Source organism: Pituophis catenifer, unplaced genomic scaffold (assembly GCF_029215685.1).
Source record: "Pituophis catenifer annectens isolate HBS135680 unplaced genomic scaffold, rPitCat1.0.hap2 SCAF_7, whole genome shotgun sequence".
Taxonomy (NCBI): Eukaryota; Metazoa; Chordata; class Lepidosauria; order Squamata; family Colubridae; genus Pituophis; species Pituophis catenifer.
Genome location: NW_027256887.1, coordinates 88,187,728 through 88,206,961, shown reverse-complemented (window position 1 = coordinate 88,206,961; position 19,234 = coordinate 88,187,728). Strand labels below are relative to the sequence as shown.

Here is a 19,234-nt window from a genome sequence, read left to right as displayed (position 1 = left end):
GTTTCCTGCTTTAAGCAGGGGGTTGGACTAGAAGACCTCCAAGGTCCCTTCGGACTTCTATCCTATTTTTCATTTTCTAAATTCTATTCTTTATTCTATTCTAATATTCTATTCTGGTCTATTCTTAATTCTGTTTTATTCTGTTTATTATTTTCTATTCTATTCTAATATCCTGTTCTAATAATCTATTCTGTTCTATTTTTAATTCTATTTAATTCTATTTATTATATTCTATTCTTCTATTCTGATATCCTGTTCTAATGATCTATTCTGTTCTATTCTTAATTCTTTTTTATTCTACTTATTATTTTCTTTATTCATTCTATTTTATTCTATTCTTTATTCTGATATTCTGTTCTAATAATCTATTCTGTTCTATTTTTAATTCTATTTAATTCTATGTATTATATTCTATTCTGATATCCTGTTCTAATGATCTATTCTGTTCTATTCTTAATTCTTTTTTATTCTACTTATTATTTTCTTTATTCATTCTATTTCATTCTATTCTTTATTCTGATATTCTGTTCTAATAATATAGTCTGTTCTGTTCTTAATTCTATTTTATTCTTTTCTTTATTTTATTCTATTTTTATTTTCTATTTTTTATTCTATTCTAATATTGTGTTCTAATAATCTATTCTGTTCTTTTCTATTCTTAATCCTATTTTATTCTTTTTTCTTCTTTTTTTTTAATTTGATTTATATGCCGCCCTTCTCCGGAGACTCAGGGCGGCTTACAGTGCGTTAAGCAATAGCCTTCATCCTTTTGTATATTTTTATACAAAGTCAGCTTATTGCCCCCCACAAACTGGGTCCTCATTTTACCCATCTTAGAAAGAATGGAAGGCTGAGTCAACCCTGAGCCTGGTGAGATTTGAACTTGCAGTAATTGCAGGCAGCAGATGTAAGTGGATGTTAATAACAGTGCTTTAGTCTGCTGAGCCACCAGATCTCATTCTGGGCTATTTATTATTTTCTATTCTTAATTCTATTCTATTTTTGTTTTTATTTCTATTCATAGCCCACAAAAGCTCTTCTACACCTTTCAGGGCAGGTAGTCCTTGACTTCCATCACAATTGAGGCCAAAAATTTTCCACTGCTAAATGAGACAGACGTTAAGTGAGTTTTGCCCCGTTTTACGACCTTCCTAACCACGTTTATTAAACGAATCACCAGTTGACAAATTAATAACCCAGTTGTCCAGCTTCCCCCCATTGACTTTGCTTGTCAGAAAGTTGCAGACAATGACCCAGGGACCCTGCAAACGTCATAAATATGAATCAGTGGCCAAGTATCCAAATTTTGATGACGTGACCCTGGGGATGCTGCAGTGGTCATAAGTGTGGAAAAAAAGATCATAAGGCACTTTTTTTTTTCCAGGGCCGTCGTAACTTAAGTCGTTAAACCAATGGTTGTAAATCAAGGATTACCTGTACAAAGTGTGGATGGGAAAAGGTGCTGGACTGGTTTTAGGGAACTGGTTTTCCAAACTGATCTCTGGAATCTCTTGGATGAATATATGGACAGATCTTTCGGGAGGGGGAAAACCCACTTTTTGAGTGGGGGAAAAAAAGGGGAGTTAAAATTCCACCTAAGGGTGGATCTGCATTTATTTTGATTTTATTGGGTTTTTCTGGGAGGCCTGTGATGCAGAAAAGGAATCTAAATAGGATTTAGGGTGTGTACCAAGGGGTTTTTTCTTTGATCCCGCTTTCTCGATCGAAAAAAAAAGGGGGTTAAATTCCATGGAAAGGCCGGTTCCGTGTTTTATTTTGTTTTTTATTTGTCTTGTGGAAGAGACCCTTCGATTAAAAATTCAGGGGCCACCGGAGTCTTTTTCACCTCTTGTCTGGCTGAGGGAGACTTTATGAATATACCGGAGTGTATTATTCTTTTAAAAAGCAGGTGATGGATTTTTTTTTTATTTTTTTTTTAAAAACCATTTTATTCCTGGGACTCAAAATTTGTTCTCCAGCTTTCCTTGACATTTCATAAGCTCTGAAGAGGAGCTGGAAGACTTTGTTCCCGGGAAGGGAACAGCGGGAGGGCGGATTAGTATACCATTTATCTGATATCAAGGGGATATCCATTTATTTCTTCATCCTGGAGAGATCAAATTGCTGTTTTAGTCTTCTTGCTAGCTGGTTACAAAATTAACCAGGCTGGCACCATTGTTTGCTTCTGTCCTTTTAGGCACCCGGATTTTTTTTGGTTGGGGGGCCCGCAAGGGTGGTTATCGGATGCTCTTCCCAAATTGTGACGTCCTTGGTGCAACCCTGAGCTGGGTTGTTTGCTTTCAGACGTTTCATGACCCATCCAGGTAACATCATCAACGCTAGAAGGAGCTTATATATGAAATAACTCCACTCCTTTTTTTTTACAACTGATGATGTTACTTAGTTGGGTCATGCAACGTTGGCAAGAAAATAATCCAGCACAGAGAGCACCAAGGACCCCACAGTCATTGTCGCCATCCTCCTCTCCTCCACAAATCCCACTCCTCCTAGCACTGATAATGTTCCCTAGTTAGGTCATGAAACATCTGCAAAAAACCCACAAAGTTCAGAGAGCACCAAAGACCACACTTTTATTTATTTATTTATTTATTGGTTCGATTTATATGCCGCCCTTCTCCGGAGACTCAGGGCGGCTTACAATGTGTTAAGCAAGAGGAAGTTCTCTTCCTCACCTCTTCCTTCTCCCTTCCACAAACTCCACTCCTTAATCCCCACTCCCTGTAGCACTGATGATGTTCCCTAGTTGGGTCATGAAACGTCAGCAAGAAAACTACCAAGCTCAGAGAGCTCCAAGGACCCCACAGTGCCTCCTACTCCCCTCTCCCTTCTCCTCTCCACCACAAACCCTGCTCTCTAAACCTCACTCCTTTCAACACTGATGACGCTACCTAGTTGGGTCGTGAAACATCTGCAAGAAAACCATCAGGCTCAAGAGAGCTCCAAGGACCTCACATATTCTATTCTCCACAAATCAGTGCTTTTAGTGCACTTTATTAGGAAACTTAATTCTCCTTAGCCCCTTCCCCCCAATACCCCCATCGATTGCACCCGCCTCTTGGCTCAGTTCATAGGGGAAGGTCCGACCAGCCCCGATATCCCCTTGTGACGCCTTTAGAACTGGCCTTGCCGTCTTTGTCTTAGCCTCTCTCTCGCCAGAGGGATTTGGCATCGTGAATCATATTTATTTATTTATTTTCTCTCCCCTTGCCTTGACTCCCAGATCTCATGACTGAGCCAGGAAGTGTGCAGATCATCCTCCGAGATAGGTCTGCCTCCTCCAGCAGACGGGTCCCAGAGGATCCCAGCCTGTAAAATTTGGTAGAAAAAAAAAAAAATCAAGGTCTTTTTTTTTTGGCCCCGGAAACTCAGTTGCTCTTTTCTTTTTTCTTTTTTTGCATTAACATGTTTATTGAGTTATCAAGTAATATAAAATGCAACTCGGAAGCTCTTGAGCAAAATTTAAAAAAAACTCTCCGTACAGGAGACTAAAGTGGGGTGATCCCACTTTATAATAATCCACCCCAGCCAGCCTTCGGCCCGCATACCGCGACCGATAGCCTTGAATGTTTGAGAAAAGGAGGTATCCGTGAGAGATTTCTCATTTTTTGGGGACCTCTCCAGTGGATCTGAGAAGGGGGGGGGGGGGGAAAGCCCATTTATCGTAATAGGCTTAGAAGAATGAGGCTGCAGCTGTTCTCCAAATGCGAGGATTGCAGCCGGCCTCTTGAGTTGCTGGTTTTTCTGGGATTATATTGGGACAGGAGGCAAATCGGGTGCGCACCACATGTATAAGGCTTTGATTAAAAAAAATGTCCATTTTGTCTGGCAGGACGGTATAAACATCGGCCATCTGCTCAACCAGAAAACAGAGACTGGTGACCCCCTTATTTAGGCAAATATAGAAAGAATTGTCCTCTTTTAACGACCCCATAAACCCTTATCTGGGCAACGGAATGGAGCTAAATGTTTACTGGCCGGATGCCCTTCCTGTCACTAATACGGAGTTTTGTTCAGCAGAGATATTCTCATCGTGCCCAGAGAGAGAAATGTCTGCCTCTACCTAGGATCGAACTCACAGCCCCCTGATTGTGAGGCCAGAGCTCCACCTCTAGGCCACCGCACCACTCAAAATATAGAAAGAACGATCTCTGCTAAATTCGAATTTCTGCGCATACGATTCGGAGGGGTCTCTCTCCATAGCGATGCAAACTTAAAATTCTTTTATTTTGAGTTCTCAGACTTGTGCTCCAGTTGTAAACAATTCTCCGATCCCGTCACAAAATACCATACAGGTAGTCCTTGATTTACAACAGCTTAACGACCATGTGACTAACTTGCCGAGCGTCTGGATTTTGATGGGGATGCTGCAACAGTCTGTGTGAAAAGCAGTCCTAACTCACATTTTTTCAGTAGCGTGACGTCGTTTCTTCGAACGGTCATTAAACAAGCTGTTGCAAATCGGGAACTACCTGTACTCCCTCATTTTGAATTCTCTCTTGATAAACCGAGTTTAGGATTGTTGGCAGGGATGAAGAGAAGGATCTAAATGGCTTTTAGAGGCAAGAACGGAGGATTGGATGCTTAAGCCGATATCAGACCCTTTTTTGCAAAAATGAATTTATCACGGAGGCAGCAGCTCCAGGCTGTTGATGAAGTATTGTTATATATAGAAAATGAGATATGCAAGTTTTGGTGTATTCGGGTCTTTTCCCGTGTAAGATTGAGAGTATCTTGGCTTTCGTAAACTTTCAAGGGTAGAGGTATGAGATAAATTATATATATATAATATATATATTAAAAAAGGACAGGAAATGATTCAAGACGAGAGCAAAGCCTTGGGTGCAACCCTACACCACCTTGCAAGTTTACTTAAAGAGTAGATACAACCAACTCACATTTCTCCTGCTAGTGGTTGACCACAGGGTGATCAGAGAGTTTCTGAAGAGCCTGTGCAGAGTTTTTGCTTTCAAAATGTTGGAACAAGAATTTGGTGACCTCTGCAGCTGGTACTCGGAAGGCAATATTGGAATTAGAATAACAAGAGTTGGAAGGGGCCTCGGAGATCTTCTAGTCCAACCCCCTGCTCAGGCAGGAAACCCTATCCCATTTCAGACAAATGGTTATCCAATCTCTTCTTAAAAACCTCCAGTGAGGAAGGAAGGAAGGAAGGAAGGAAGGAAGGAAGGAAGGAAGGAAGGAAGGAAGGAAGGAAGGAAGGAAGGAAAAAGAATAGCAGAATAACAGAGTTGGAAGGGACCTCAGAGGTCTTCTAGTCCAACCCCCTGCTCAGGCAGGAAACCCTATCCCATTTCAGACAAATGGTGGTCCAATCTCTTCTTAAAAACCTCCAGCGTTGGAGCATTTACAACTTCTAGAGGCAAGTAGTTCCACTGGTTAATTGTTCTTACTGTTAGGAAGTTCTAGGTTGCTTCTCTCCTTAATTAGTTAAAATGAGCATTCCTCACCCAAGTGGCTGATTTTAGAATAATAATACCGCTAGTCCTCTCTTAACAGACATTCGTTTAGTGACTGCTTGAAATTATGATGGCACTGAAAAGAGTTACAACCCTTGCAGCATCCCCGTGCCCACATGTTCAAAATTCAGACGCTTGGCAGCTGACTCACACGACAGTTGCAGTGTCCCCAGGGTCATGTGATCCCCTTTTGCAACCTTCTGAAAAGCAAAGTCAAAGGAGGAGCCAGATTCACCGAACAACCGCAATTCATTTAATAGGTGCAGTCATTCACTTAACTGTGGAAGGAAAGGTCGTAAAATGGGGGCAAAAATTACTTGTCTTGCCTAGCAACATAAATTTTGGGCTTGACTTTGGTCCTAAGCCGAGGACTACCTCTAATCGCATTTCAAATCCAGAAAATAGTGTTCGGTATTCATGTACAGGTAATCCTCGAGTTACGACCACACAAGAGGCCAAAATTTATGTTGCTAAGTGACACATTTGTTAAGTGAGTTTTGCCCCGTTTTACGGCTTTTCCTGCCACAGTTGTTAAGCAAATCATGGCAGTTGTTAAGTGAGGAACACGGTTGTGAAGTCAATCTGGCTTCCCCCGTTGGCCTTGCTCGTCAGAAGGTCCCAAAATGGGATCATGTGACCCCGAGGCACTGCGAACCAGTTGCCAAGCATCTGAGTTTTGATCCCGTGACCATGGGGATGTTGCAACGGTCATAAGGGTGAAAAACGGTCGTAGGTCACTTTTTGCAGTGCCGTTACAACTTCGGTCACTAAGTTGAACTGTTGTAAGTTGAGGACTCCCTGCATTAGGTATGTCCGTTGCCTTGAGTTACCTATAGAGCAATAAAGGCAGGATAAAAATCTAAGAAATAAAATAATAAACACAGCCGCTGTAACTTTGAACGGTCACTAAACAAACCGTTGTAAGTTGAGGAATGCCTGTATAGCAGGAACTGTTCCTTATATTGTGGTTAGCCACGCACATTAAAACCCAATCAATATTTAACTGTTATTTATTTATTTTTATTTATTTATTTTTCATATTTGTATACCGCCCTACTCCCGAAGGACTCAGGGCAGTGAACAGCCATAATAAATACAAATACATATAGAAGTTAAAAACTGTTAAGAAACAGATTAAGTAATTTAGGCTCAAAGATTAAAAAACATCCAAATTTATCTAAAGAGGTTTAAAATCCAATTTAAAAGACAGTTTAAAAGCCAATTAAAAGCCAATTAAATTTCAGTTTTTATTGCACCTTTCCTTCCGAGAAGCTCGAAGCAGAATTCACGTGACCGTCGGGATGCTGCAACTGTGAAAAACGGTCATAAGTCACTTTTTCCGGAACTGTCATAACTCTGAACGGTCACTAAATGAACTGTTGTAAGTCAAGGACTACTTTTTTTTTTTTTTTTTAAGGCAGTGCAAATGTTGTGGCTTGCGATGGGTCCCAGAGCAGTGAAAAACACGCCTTGCTTAATCTTTTAAATTTGAATTGTTATCTTTTTTTTTTTTTTTGTGCAAAACTCCCGTCTGGCCTTGGGCAAAACCGGCTTGCTCGGAGCCGATAAGGCCTTCCAAGATATCTCTCTCTGCAGCACCAAGTTGGGAGAAGCTGTTGCAAGGTCCAAGGAGCAGGATTAGAATTCCCCCCCCCCCCCCGCCGTAAACGGAAGGCCCGGCTTTCGTTCCCACCTACAGGTAGTCCTCGACTTACAAACAGTTCACTCAGTGACCACTCAGAGTTACAACGACACCAAACAAAAGTGGCAGGACCAGGGGTGGGTTCTAAATTTTTTTACTACCGGTTCTGTGGGCGTGGCTTATTTTGTGGGTGTGGCTTGGAGGTCATGTGACTAGGTGGGCGTGGCTAGCTGGTCAGAGTCATTTCTGGAAGGTCCTCGCACTTACGACCAGTCCTCGCACTTACGACCCGACTCATTTGTTTGCTTTTAACACTGATCAGCTGTAGGGCGGCCCTTTGAAGCCCCGCGGCAAGAGTTTAAACAGGTTTTTTTTCCCTCTAGTCATCAGCTGGGACTCAGGAGGCAGCAATAGATTGGGGGTGGGGCCAAATAAAAGGTAAGAATAACGTGGGGGGGTTGGGGGGGGAGAACTGGTTCGGTGACATCATATCGTCACTGCTACCGGCTCGGCCGAACCGGACCGAACCGGGAGGAACCCACCACTGGGCAGGACCATTTTTCACACTGTGATAGTGATAGTGATAGTATTCAGCCGGTTCGGGAAAACCAGTAGTGACCGGCACTATGCCATCCTATTTAGCCACGTTACGTCCGGATGCTTGACAAATGACTCACATTTAACCGTGTTTCCCCGAAAATAAGACCTCCCCAAAAATATTTAACCACATGCACAGACGGTCCCCGCCAATTCCTCTGGTTAGGGTTAGGGATCCTTGGTAGTACAGGGGTTTAAGGCACCCTGTTATTAAGCTGGTTATTAAGACCAGCTGCCTGCAATTACTGCAGGTTCGAATCTCTCCAAGGCTCAAGGTTGACTCAGCCTTCCATCCTTTCTAAGGTAGGTGAAATGAGGACCCAGTTTGTGGGGGCAATAAGCTGACTTTGTATAAATATACAAAAGTATGAAGGCTATTGCTGAGCACATTGTAAGCCGCCCTGAGTCTCCGGAGAAGGGCGGCATATAAATTGAACAAACAAACAAACAAATAAACAAATAAATAAAAGAGCCTTGGTAGTACAGTGGTCTAAGGCACCCTGTTATTAAGCTGGTTATTAAGACCAGCTGCCTGCAATTACTGCAGGGTTCGAATCTCGCCAAGGCTCAAGGTTGACTCAGCCTTCCATCCTTTCTAAGGTAGGTGAAATGAGGACCCAGTTTGTGGGGGCAATAAGCTGACTTTGTATAAATATACAAAAGTATGAAGGCTATTGCTGAGCACATTGTAAGCCGCCCTGAGTCTTCGGAGAAGGGCGGCATATAAATCAAATTAAAAAAAAAAGGGAGACTAGCTGGAAATCGGGTAAGACGGCAAGAGGAGCCCCGTCTCGTTCCACGCGCCCCAAAATAATAAAACCTCCCCGAAAATAAGGCCAAGCGCTTATTTCAGGGTTAAAAAAAAATATAAGACAGGGTCTTATTTTCGGGGAAACGCGGTATGACAGTTGCAGAATCGCTTGATCATATTTTGTGACCTTCTGACAAGCAAACTCAACGGGCAATTCAGATTCTCTTAACCACCACGTGACTAATTTAACAGCTGCAGTGATTCGCTTAACAACTGTGGCATGAGAGGTGGTAAAACGGGGAAAAAAATTCACTTCACAAATATCTCACTCGAGCGACAGAAATTTTGGGCTCCGTTGTGGTGGTAAATTGAGGACTACCTGTTTGGTGGCTAGGATAGCCAATTTTCACATATAGGTAGTCCTTGACTTGGAACGATTCGCTTCCTGGCCAAAGTTTTAACAGCACAAACAAAAAAAGTGTTCACACTTACGACCGTTCTAGCATCCCTGCGGCCATGTGATCAAAATTCAGACGCTTGTCAACCGACTCATATTTACGACGGGTCGTGGTGTCCCACGATCCCCTTTTGCGACCTCCTGACAAGCAAAATCAACAGGGAAGCCAGATTCACTTAATAACCGTAGGACAAACTTCACAACTGCAGTGATTCGCTTAACAGCGAAAGAAAGGTCATAAAATGGGGCAAACCTCACAACTGTCAGAATCAGGATAGAGCCGGAAGGGACCTTGGAGGTCTTCTAGTCCAACCCCCTGCTCAAGCAGGAGACCCTACACCATTTCAGACAAGTGGCTGTCCAGTCTCTTCTTAAAAACCTCCAGTGATGAAGCACCCAAAACGTCTTGAGGCAGGCAGTTCCACTGGTTAATTGTCTTACTTTAGCAATGGAAATGGTGGGTTTCATTGTGGCCATAAGTAAGGAGTGGTGCGGTGGCCTACGGGTGGAGCTCTCGCCTCACAAATCAGGAGTCTGTGAGTTCAATCCTAGGTAGAGGCAGATATCTCTCTTTCTGGGCACAATGAGAATAGATCTGCTGAACAAAACTCTGCATTGGCGATAGGAAGGGCATCCGGCCAGTAAACACTCAGCTCCATTCAATTGCCCGGACTCCAAGGGATTATGGGGTCATTAAAAGATGGTGATGATGATGATGATTGCAACCATAAGTCAAGGACTACCTGTATTATTGTTATTTCTTAAGTTTACATGCTACTCAATTTGGGGCGGTAATAAATCGAAACTGTCCAGATGGCGGACCCTGGGAGAGGGAAGCGGCTTCCAACATCCTAGTAAATAACACGGTTTAATCAAAGGAACCTCCTGGGCCAAACCTTCAAGATCAAATTACCTGGACAGGTGTTGTCAAAGACAGACACGCCCCGCCCCCACAGGCCCCGTGCTGTGAAGGGCTTTATAGGTAGCAACCAGCACCTTGAACTGCACCCGGAAGCAAACTTAACAACCCAAAGGATAGGTAAGCTATAATATGGATAGTCCTCGATTTACAACAGTCCGCTTAGTGACCGTTCAAAGTTACAACGGCTCTGAAAAAAGTGACGACCGTTGCAGCAGTGGTGGGTTTAAAAAAATTTTTACGACCGGTTCTGTGGCTGTGGCATGGCTTGGTGGGCGTGGCAGGGGAAGGATACTGCAAAATCCCCATTTCCTCCCGATCAGCTGGGATTTCGGAGGCAGAGAATAGAGGGGGACGGGGCCAGTCAGAATTTTTACTACCGGTTCTCTGAACTACTCAAAATTTCCGCTGCCGGTTCTCCAGAACTGATCAGAACCTGCTGAAACCCACCTCTGCGTTGCAGCATCCCCAGGGTCGCGTTAACAGGGATTCGCTTCCGACGTGTGGCCAGAAAGGTCGTAAAATCCCATGCCGTCGTAACTCTGAGCGGTCACTAAACGAGCTGTAAGCCGCGAACCCCCTGTAGAGCTCTGTGAGGTTGGTCCTGACGGCTTCTCCTTCTCTGCTTCCTTCCCTGCAGCAGTAACCATTCATGGAGGAACATACGGTCACCCAAACGGAGCACATGGCAACCATCGAGGCCCACGCAGTGGCCCAGCAAGTCCAGCAGGTACACGTGGCCACGTACACGGAGCACAGCATGCTGAGTGCCGACGAGGATTCCCCCTCTTCGCCCGAGGACACGTCCTACGACGACTCGGACATCCTCAACTCCACAGCCACCGACGAGGTGACTGCCCACTTGGCCGCTGCAGGTAGGTTGGCTTCCCTGGCTTCTGGCTGCCTCTTTTGAAGACACACCTGGGGGCAGGTGGAGGAGGCACGTAGGTTCCTTTCCCAGGCCCGTCCTTCAAGAGGGTTTGGCAATGCTCTTGGGCTTGGCTTGTAGTTGAGACCAAAAATCAATTGACCATGCCTTCAAGAAGTTGTTCTTTTTTTTAAAAAAAAAAAAGCTTCCTGCTTTTTGGCATTTTATTCAACCAGGACCTGGGCGGTTGTCTGGCAAAGACCCTCAAAATTAAAAACACGGAAAACTGACAGCAGAAAAAGACCCAGTGATTTATCAAGGATGCCCTTTGAATTTTCTTATCTGTCTGTCTGTTTGCCTGTCTCTGTCTCTCTATCTTCTCTTTCATCATCTATCTTTCAATCGTCTATCTTTATCTACTGTCTATCTGTCTATATCATCCATCCATCTATCTATCTATTTATCTATCTATCATTATTTAACTTCTCTTTCATTATCTATCTTCTCTCTCTTATTGTTGGGGGCTATATGATGACTCTGTAGACTGCTTAGAGAGGGCTGTAAAAGCACTATGAAGCAGTATATATAAGTGCTATTGCTATTGCTATCTATCTCTATCAATCTATCATCTATCTCTATCTACATCCATCCATCTATTTATTCCTCTATCCATCCATCCATCTATCCATCCATCCATCCATCCATCAATTTATTCCTCTATCCATCCATCCATCTATATCCAACAATCCATGCATCCATCCATCCATCTATTTATTCCTCTATCCATCCATCCATCTATCTATCCAACCATCCATCTATCCATCCATCTATTCCTCTATCTATCCATCCATCCATCTATCTATCTCATCCATCCATCCATCTCTTCCTCTTTTTCTCTCTCCCGTATTTGTTTCTTTATATCTATCATTTATCCATCCATCTATCCACCCACACACCTATCTATCTATCTATCTATCATCTATCTATCTATCTATCCATCCATCCATCCATCCATGTATCTATTCCTCTATCCATTCCTCTATCCATCCATTCATCCACCTACCTACCTACCTACCTACCTATTAGAGGTAGTCCTTGACTTATGACCCAATTGAGCCCCAATTTTTTGCTGTCAAGTGAGACATTTGTCAAGTGAATTTTGCCCCATTTTACAACTTTTCCCACCACAGTTGTTAAGTGACTCACTGCACTCGTTAAATTAGTAACACGGTTGTTAAGTGAATTCGGTTTCCCCACTGACTCTGCTTGTCAGAAGGTCGCAAAAGGGGACCCTGCGAACGTCATAAATAAGAGTCAGTTGGCAAGTGTTCGAATTCTGATCACATGACCCAATCGTAAGTGTGGGAAACGGCCAAAGGTCACTTTTTTCAGTGCCTTTGTAACTTCGAATGGTCGCTGCTGTAAATCGAGGACTCCCTGCAAAGGGATATTCTAGGAAGGAGAGACCCCCTTCGCTTCCTATCACTTCGGTGGTTGTTTGTTTGTGTGATTGTGATCGGTCTGACATTCTCCTTCCCGTTCTCCCAGTAAGAAAAATATTGTGCTGTTCAAAATCCATATTTTGCTGCTTGAATTTAACCTGGTAAACTGTCTGGAAATGGCCTTCCTGGAATTTTCAGTTTTCTATATTCATTTTATTTATTTATTCATTTATTTTTATTTTATTTTATTTGTATACCGCCCTTCTCCAACAGGACTCAGAGCGGTGAACAGCCATAGTAAAACATAACATATAAAATTTAAAAGCAATTTAAAAACATTAAATAATTTGGCTATCCATTTAAAACAACCCGGGTTAAAACCAATTACAAATTAAAATCGAAGGGATGGGATCAAGCCAGCCCAGCTAGATGGAATAAGTGTGTTTTCAGGGCCCGACGAAAAGTCCGGAGGTCTGGTATCGAGCGTATCTCTGGGGGCAGGTCGTTCCAGAGGGCAGGTGCCGCCACAGAGAAGGCTCTCCTTTTGACAAAGGAGCAAGGAAAATCCCGTTTTTATTTTTATTTTTTGGTCTTGATTTTTTTCAGGATACTTTGCTGAAACCAGAACCCTTAACGATGAAGCATAGCCTGCAGAGGGCAGCAGAAGAGCGATAATAACAGATCTGTTTTTGTTCAGTTTTTCAGTTAGGTGGCCTGTTGCCCTTATTTTCCATTTTTTAAAAAAAGCCTGTGATCATTTATTCATCGACACTGGCAGTCCTCGACTTACAGCAGCTTGTTTAGTGACCGTTCAAAGTTATAACAGCACCGAAAAAAGTGACTTAGGACCATTTTTCACACTTCTGTCCGTTGCATCGTCCCCACAATCATGTGATCAAAATTGAGATGCTTAGCAACTGGTTCGTACTTACGACCGTTGCTGTCCCAAGGTCACGTGATCCCCTTTTGCGACCTTTTGACGAGCAAAAATCAATGGGGAAGCCGGATTCACTTAACAGCCGAGTTACTAATTTGAACAACCCCCAGTGATTCACTTAACAACGGTGGCCAGAAAGGTCTTAACACAGGGCAAAACTCCTTTAAAACCTGTCTTTACTTTACAACCTCAATTGAGCCCAAAATTTCTGTTGCTAAGTGAGACAGCTGTTCAGTGAATTTTGACCTATTTTACAACATTTCTGGCCACAGTTATTAAGTGAATCGTTGCATTTATTAAGCCAGTCACACGGTTGTTAAGTGAATCTGGCTTCCCCATTGATTTTGCTCGTCAGACGGTTGCAAAAGGGGATCACGTGACCCCAGGACACTGCGACCGTCATAAATACGAGTCAGTTGCCAAGCGTCCGAATTTTGATCACATGACTGTGGGGATGCTGCAACGGTTGTAAGTGTGCAAAATGATCATCAGTCACTTTTTTACAGTGCTGCTGTAACTTTGAACGGTCACTAAGCAAACCGTTGTAATTCGTGGGCTGCCTGTCTTTTGTTCGGAAGGCAGCTGCCATAATTCCCAGCCAGCTTACCCCTTTTCTGAGTAACCATCTGCCCTGCTTTGCGACTGGGGATAATGGGAGCCGTCACCCACTACATCTGAATTGAGAAAAGATCTCCAACATCTCTGGCTTTTCTCTTTTGGGTCTTTCAGATCTCTCTTTTCTCCCCAGGGCCGGTGGGAATGGCCGCCGCCGCCGCTGTGGCCACCGGTAAAAAAAGGAAGCGGCCTCACGTTTTTGAGTCCAACCCATCCATCCGCAAGAGGCAGCAGACGCGGTTGTTACGGTAAGAGCTCTTGGCCCACCTGTCTCTGGCCAGCGAATCCCAGGATTCCCAAGTGGGGGGAGGCAGCATGGGGCCTTCCGGTTGGGTACCAAGTGCTAGACTTAAACAGTGGGGGGATACACCCCCCCTCTCCTGCCAGATTCTGATGGAGCTTCCTCTAACCTAGCTTTGCCCAGGGAATAAGGGAGTTGAGCTGTATGGTATGGAGCAGGGCAGCTGGCCTATGAGCCAGTCGAGATGCCAGCCCTACAAGGTAGACCAGAGTAAGGAAACGATAGCATGGAGGTCAATGGCTCCTTTATTGGGAGGTGAAGTCTGGAGGTGATTCCCTCCCTTTCATGCTGTCTTATCTATCTACCTGCCCATCCATCCTCCCTCCCTCCCTCCCTCCCTCCCTCTCTCTCTCTCTCTCTCCCTCTCTCTCTCCTATCTATCTATCTATCTATCTATCTATCTATCTATCTATCTATCATCTATCCACCCATCCACTTATCCAGCCAGTGCAGACCCTAAACACTAACCCTAACTATCTGTCCTTTTCTGTCCTTTTCTGTCCCTTTCTGTCTGTCTGTCTGTCTGTCTATCTATCTATCTATCTATCTATCTATCTATCTATCTATCTATCATCTATCAATCCATTCACCCAGTCTATCTATCAGACAGGCTGTCTATCATCTATTTGTCTGTCTATCATCTATCATCTAAGTATTTGACTGTCTGTCTGTCTGTCTGTCTGTCTGTCTGTCTGTCTCTCTCTCTCTCCATTCATCCTCCCAGTATATCCATCCATCCATCTATCTATCTATCTATCTATCTATCTATCTATCTATCTATCTATCTATCTATCTATCTATCTATCTTATCTATCTATCTATCTATCATCTATAATCTATTTATCATCTATCCACCCAATCTTAACTATTTGACAGACTAGCTGTCTGTCTGTCTGCTCCCTCCTCCATCCATCCCCTCAGTATATCTAGTTGACTGTCATTCCATCCATCCATCTCTATCATTCAATTTCACTCTGTGTGTATATTTGTCTGTCTATGATCTTCCTTCCTTCCATCCATCCATCTTTCTATCTTTCTATCTCTGTTGTAATCCGGATACTAAGCCACATGGGGTTTTGGAGATGGCAACCCACCAACCTCTTGACTTGCAGAAGGAAACTCATCCCCATGTCCAGTTTTGCAATAAGGTGGGACGTGGGAGAGCCTAGAGCCGTGATGGCGAACCTATGGCACACGTGTGTGGGCACACGCACCATCGCCAACTGCTCTTCTGGTTTCCGGCCAGCTCCTCTTCGCAAGTGCAGTGGCGCCAGAAAACCAGCCAAGAAACAGGCTATTTTTCAGGCCATATTATGGGCTGTTTTCACCAGCCAGCTGGTTTTCGAGTTTCTGGCACTGGCATGCACACATGCACACACATGCATGATGCTCATTCCAGTTTGGGCACTCAGAGGTCCTATCAGCGCTCCCCCCCCCTTCCTCCCAACTTCATTCTGGAACCCTGTGAAGCTTCCAGGTAGTCTTCAAGGGTGGCCCCACGTAAGGCACATTGCAGCAGTCCAAACGAGAGCTGGCCAAAGCGGGAATGACTGTTTGGGGGCACCTACACACATTTTTACCCCTTGTGTGCCCTGAGGGTAGCGTTACCTCCTGGCTGGTTACCAACGCAAGCTTTCTTCTCATTGGGAATGGCAACGTCTGAGCCAATGCGCAGGTCTAGGAGACAGGACGTACATTTCTTGGCATGCGCTTTGGGCCCTTCCCAAGAAGAACCAAGTTAAAACGCTAGTTGGGAACACTTTTCCGCTTCTCTTTTCTCAAGGGTTTCTCTGATGCAACGTTCAGCTTTATTTCTCCCGCCCTGCTGTTGCAACCCCTGGCCCAATCTTGCTCGGTATCGACCGGGTAGCCCCATTGGTGCTTTGGCAGAGTTGGTCGCCTTAGTGACGAGTCCCGCAGTGGGCTCGGGAGGTTGGCACTTGCAAGTCCTCGGGTGGACTAAGATGCCAGAGAGAGCTTCGGTGTGCTGGACTATGGAAATAGTGTAGATAAATGTTTAGAGTTAAGGGACTGATGTGTTTGTTGTTCGTAGCTTTACCAAAGGAAGTTGCTTCTGTTTATGTTTTTCTTCCTTCTTTCTTGTACTTTTTCCTTTCCTGAGCTTTTTCATTTTTCAAATCTTTTTTGTTTATCTTTAAACTTTGAAAATAAACTTCCCCCCTTCTGTCTTTCTATATCTGTACATCAGTTTATCTGTCTTTCTCTCTATATATCTGTTCATATATCTATCTTATTTGTCTGTCTATTTATCGTCTATCTAATCTACCCTTTTCCCCCGAAAATAAGACCCTGTCTTATATTTTTTTGAACCCCGAAATAAGCGCTTGGCCTTATTTTCGGGGAGGTCTTATTATTTTGGAGAGAGATGGGGCTCCTCTTGCCGTCTTACCTGACTTCCAGCTCTGCGTTTAAATATTTTCTGGGAGGGCTTATTTTCGGGGAGAGGTTTATTTTAGTGCACGCACTCAAAAGCCCGATTGGGCTTATTATCAGGGGAGGTCTTATTTTTGGGAAAACGGGGTACCTACCTACCTACCTACCTATCATCTATCTATTATTTTATATCTATCTATCTATCTATCTATCTATCTATCTAATCTATTATTTATCTATATATCTATATTATCTATTATTTATCTATTATTTATCATCTATCTATTATTTATCTCTATTTATCTATATCTATTTATTATTTACCTCTATATCTATTATTTATCTCTATTTATATCTATTATTTATTTATCTATATCTATCTATTATTTATATCTATCTATCTATCTATCCTCATGTGCTATCAGAGTTGCCAAAATTTGAAAGCCCCTTAAAAAAAAAAGTTTCTTGTCCATTTGTTCTTAGTTCCTCCATCCTAGCTACCTTAAATGTGCATGTCGGAGAGAGGAAGGCACAATGTTTCGCTTGAATTCATACTTCTACACGCAGTCCTTGTTTAGCAACTGCCTCGTTTAGCGACCGTCGTTACAGCAGTGATGAAAAAGTAACTGCAACCAGTTCTGCACGCACATTTACGAACTTTTGTAGCTCTGTAAAGCAAGTGAAAACTCAACTCAGATTATCGGCACAGTTGTGGGTTCACTTAGCAACCGCTTCTCTTAACAACCAAGTTGTTGGTCCCAGTGTAACCTTCGTAAAAGGTCATCCCATGTTTGGGGTCTGCAGATGCCACGGAGAACTGTCAGCAAGTTGCACTGCTGGCTTCTTTAAGTTAGATCAGTGTTTCTCAACCTTGGAAGCTTGAAGATGGGTGGACTTCAACTCCTAGCAGCGCTGGCTGGGGGATTCTGGGAGTTGAAGTCCACCCATCTTCAAGCTTCCAAGGTTGAGAAACACTGAATTAGATCCTTTAAAAAATAGCCACCCTTGAAAACTGCATTTAACCAAGATTTGATGATATTACAGAATAGAATATAGAATAAGAGTGTTGGAAGGGACCTTGGAGGTCTTCTAGTCCAACCCCCTGCTCCAGCAGGAGACCCTATATCAGGTTTGTCCATCCTCGGCCACCCATCTTAAAGCATGCTGGCTGGGGGAATGCTGGGAATTGAAGTCCACAGGCCTTAGGTGGCCAAGGTTGGATATCCCTGGTCTAGTCCACTGCTTCTCAACCTTTAAGATATGGAGACTTCAACTCCCAGAATCCATCTCTCTTAAAGCAGGCTGGCTGGGGAATTCTGGGAGTTGAAGTCCGCAAGTCTTAGATTGGCCAAGATTGGACTCCCTTTGCCCAACACAATTCCAGACAAATGTCTGTCCGATCCCTTCTTCAAAACTTCCAGCGATGTTTCGGAACATCCTGGGCAGAACAGCACAAGTAGTTCCCTATGTACGACTGGCTGCTTAGCGATTATTCGAAGTTACGACGGGTCTCCCCAGAGCTACTTACAACCCAATTTTCTCTCCTCCGCCGCAGTCACGTGATCCCATTTTGGGCACTTAGCAGCTGGCACCGTTCCCCCGTTTGCTTCTCACCATCTCTCTACCCAGCTGCTCCTCGGAGGCACGGCTGGCACCTGAGGTTTCCTTGTTTGTGTACACAGAAGTGCTTTTTGTCCTGATAACAATCAACAAGCTGTAGTGCTAACAATTCAAAATATCTCTTGATTGTCCCCTACCAACCTCCCTTTCCCAGTTCCTTTACAGAATTCAGCCCCAAATCAGTGTGGCTAAGTGGCACATGGGTTAAGTGAGTTTTGCCCCGTTTTACGACCTTTCTTGCCACGGTTGTTAAGTGAATCACTGCAGTTGTTAAAGAAATTAACATGGTTGTTAAATGAATCCGGTTATCCCCATTGGCTTTGCTCGTCAGAAGGTCGCACAAGGCAATTACATGACTCCCGGACACTGCAACTGTCATACGTGTGAATCGGTTGTCAAGCATCCGAATTACCATGGGGATGCTACAACGGTTCTAAGTGTGAAAAACGATCATAAGTCACTTTTTCCAGTAATGTTGTAGCTTTGAAAGGTCAATAAATGAACTGTTGTAAGTCAAGGACTACCTGCATACCAGTATTCCTTCCTTCCCTTATTTTCCCCACCACAACAACCCTGTGAGGTGTGGGTTAGGCTGAGAGAGAGTGATTGGCCGAGAGTCACCCAGTCAGCTTTCATGCCTAAGGCGGCACTAGAATTCACCATTTCCTGGGGATTGGCCCAATGTCACCCAGTCGGCTTTCATGCCTAAGGTGGGACTAAAACTTCCAGTCTGCTGGGAGTGGCCTAAAATTTTACCCAGCCAGCATTCATGCCTAAGGCAGGACTAGAACTCACCGTCTCCTGGTGATTGGCCCAGAGTCACCCAATCAGCTTTCATGCCTAAGGTGGGACTAGAACTTACCATCTCCTGGTGATTGGGCCAAAGTCACCCAGTCAGCTTTCATGCCTAAGGCGGCACTAGAATTCACCATTTCCTGGGGATTGGCCCAATGTCACCCAGTCGGCTTTCATGCCTAAAGTGGGACTAAAACTTCCAGTCTGCTGGGAGTGGCCTAAAATTTTACCCAGCCAGCATTCATGCCTAAGGCAGGACTAGAACTCACCGTCCCCTAGTGATTGGCCCAGATTCACCCAATCAGCTTTCATGCCTAAAGCGGGACTAGAACTTACCATCTCCTGGTGATTGGCCCAAAGTTACGCAGCCAGCTTTTGTACCTAAGGTGGGACTAGAACTC

General features: G+C 43.9%; 1 protein-coding gene across 5 annotated transcripts in view; it reads left to right on the top strand.

Moving 5' to 3' along the window:
• The window catches only part of NRF1 (nuclear respiratory factor 1), a 55,641-nt gene that overhangs the window by 1,080 nt on the left and 35,327 nt on the right, over positions 1–19,234 (top strand). For 3 of the 5 annotated variants that reach the window (XM_070947195.1, XM_070947192.1, XM_070947196.1), the window contains exons 2-3: positions 10,502–10,736; positions 13,857–13,971. In XM_070947195.1, coding sequence (XP_070803296.1) covers positions 10,514–10,736; positions 13,857–13,971 — 338 coding nt within the window. In that variant the 5' untranslated portion in view covers positions 10,502–10,513. Of the gene's footprint in view, positions 1–9,659; positions 9,982–10,501; positions 10,737–13,856; positions 13,972–19,234 lie in introns of those variants that run through there. The other 2 variants (XM_070947193.1, XM_070947194.1) reach the window with 2 other exon arrangements.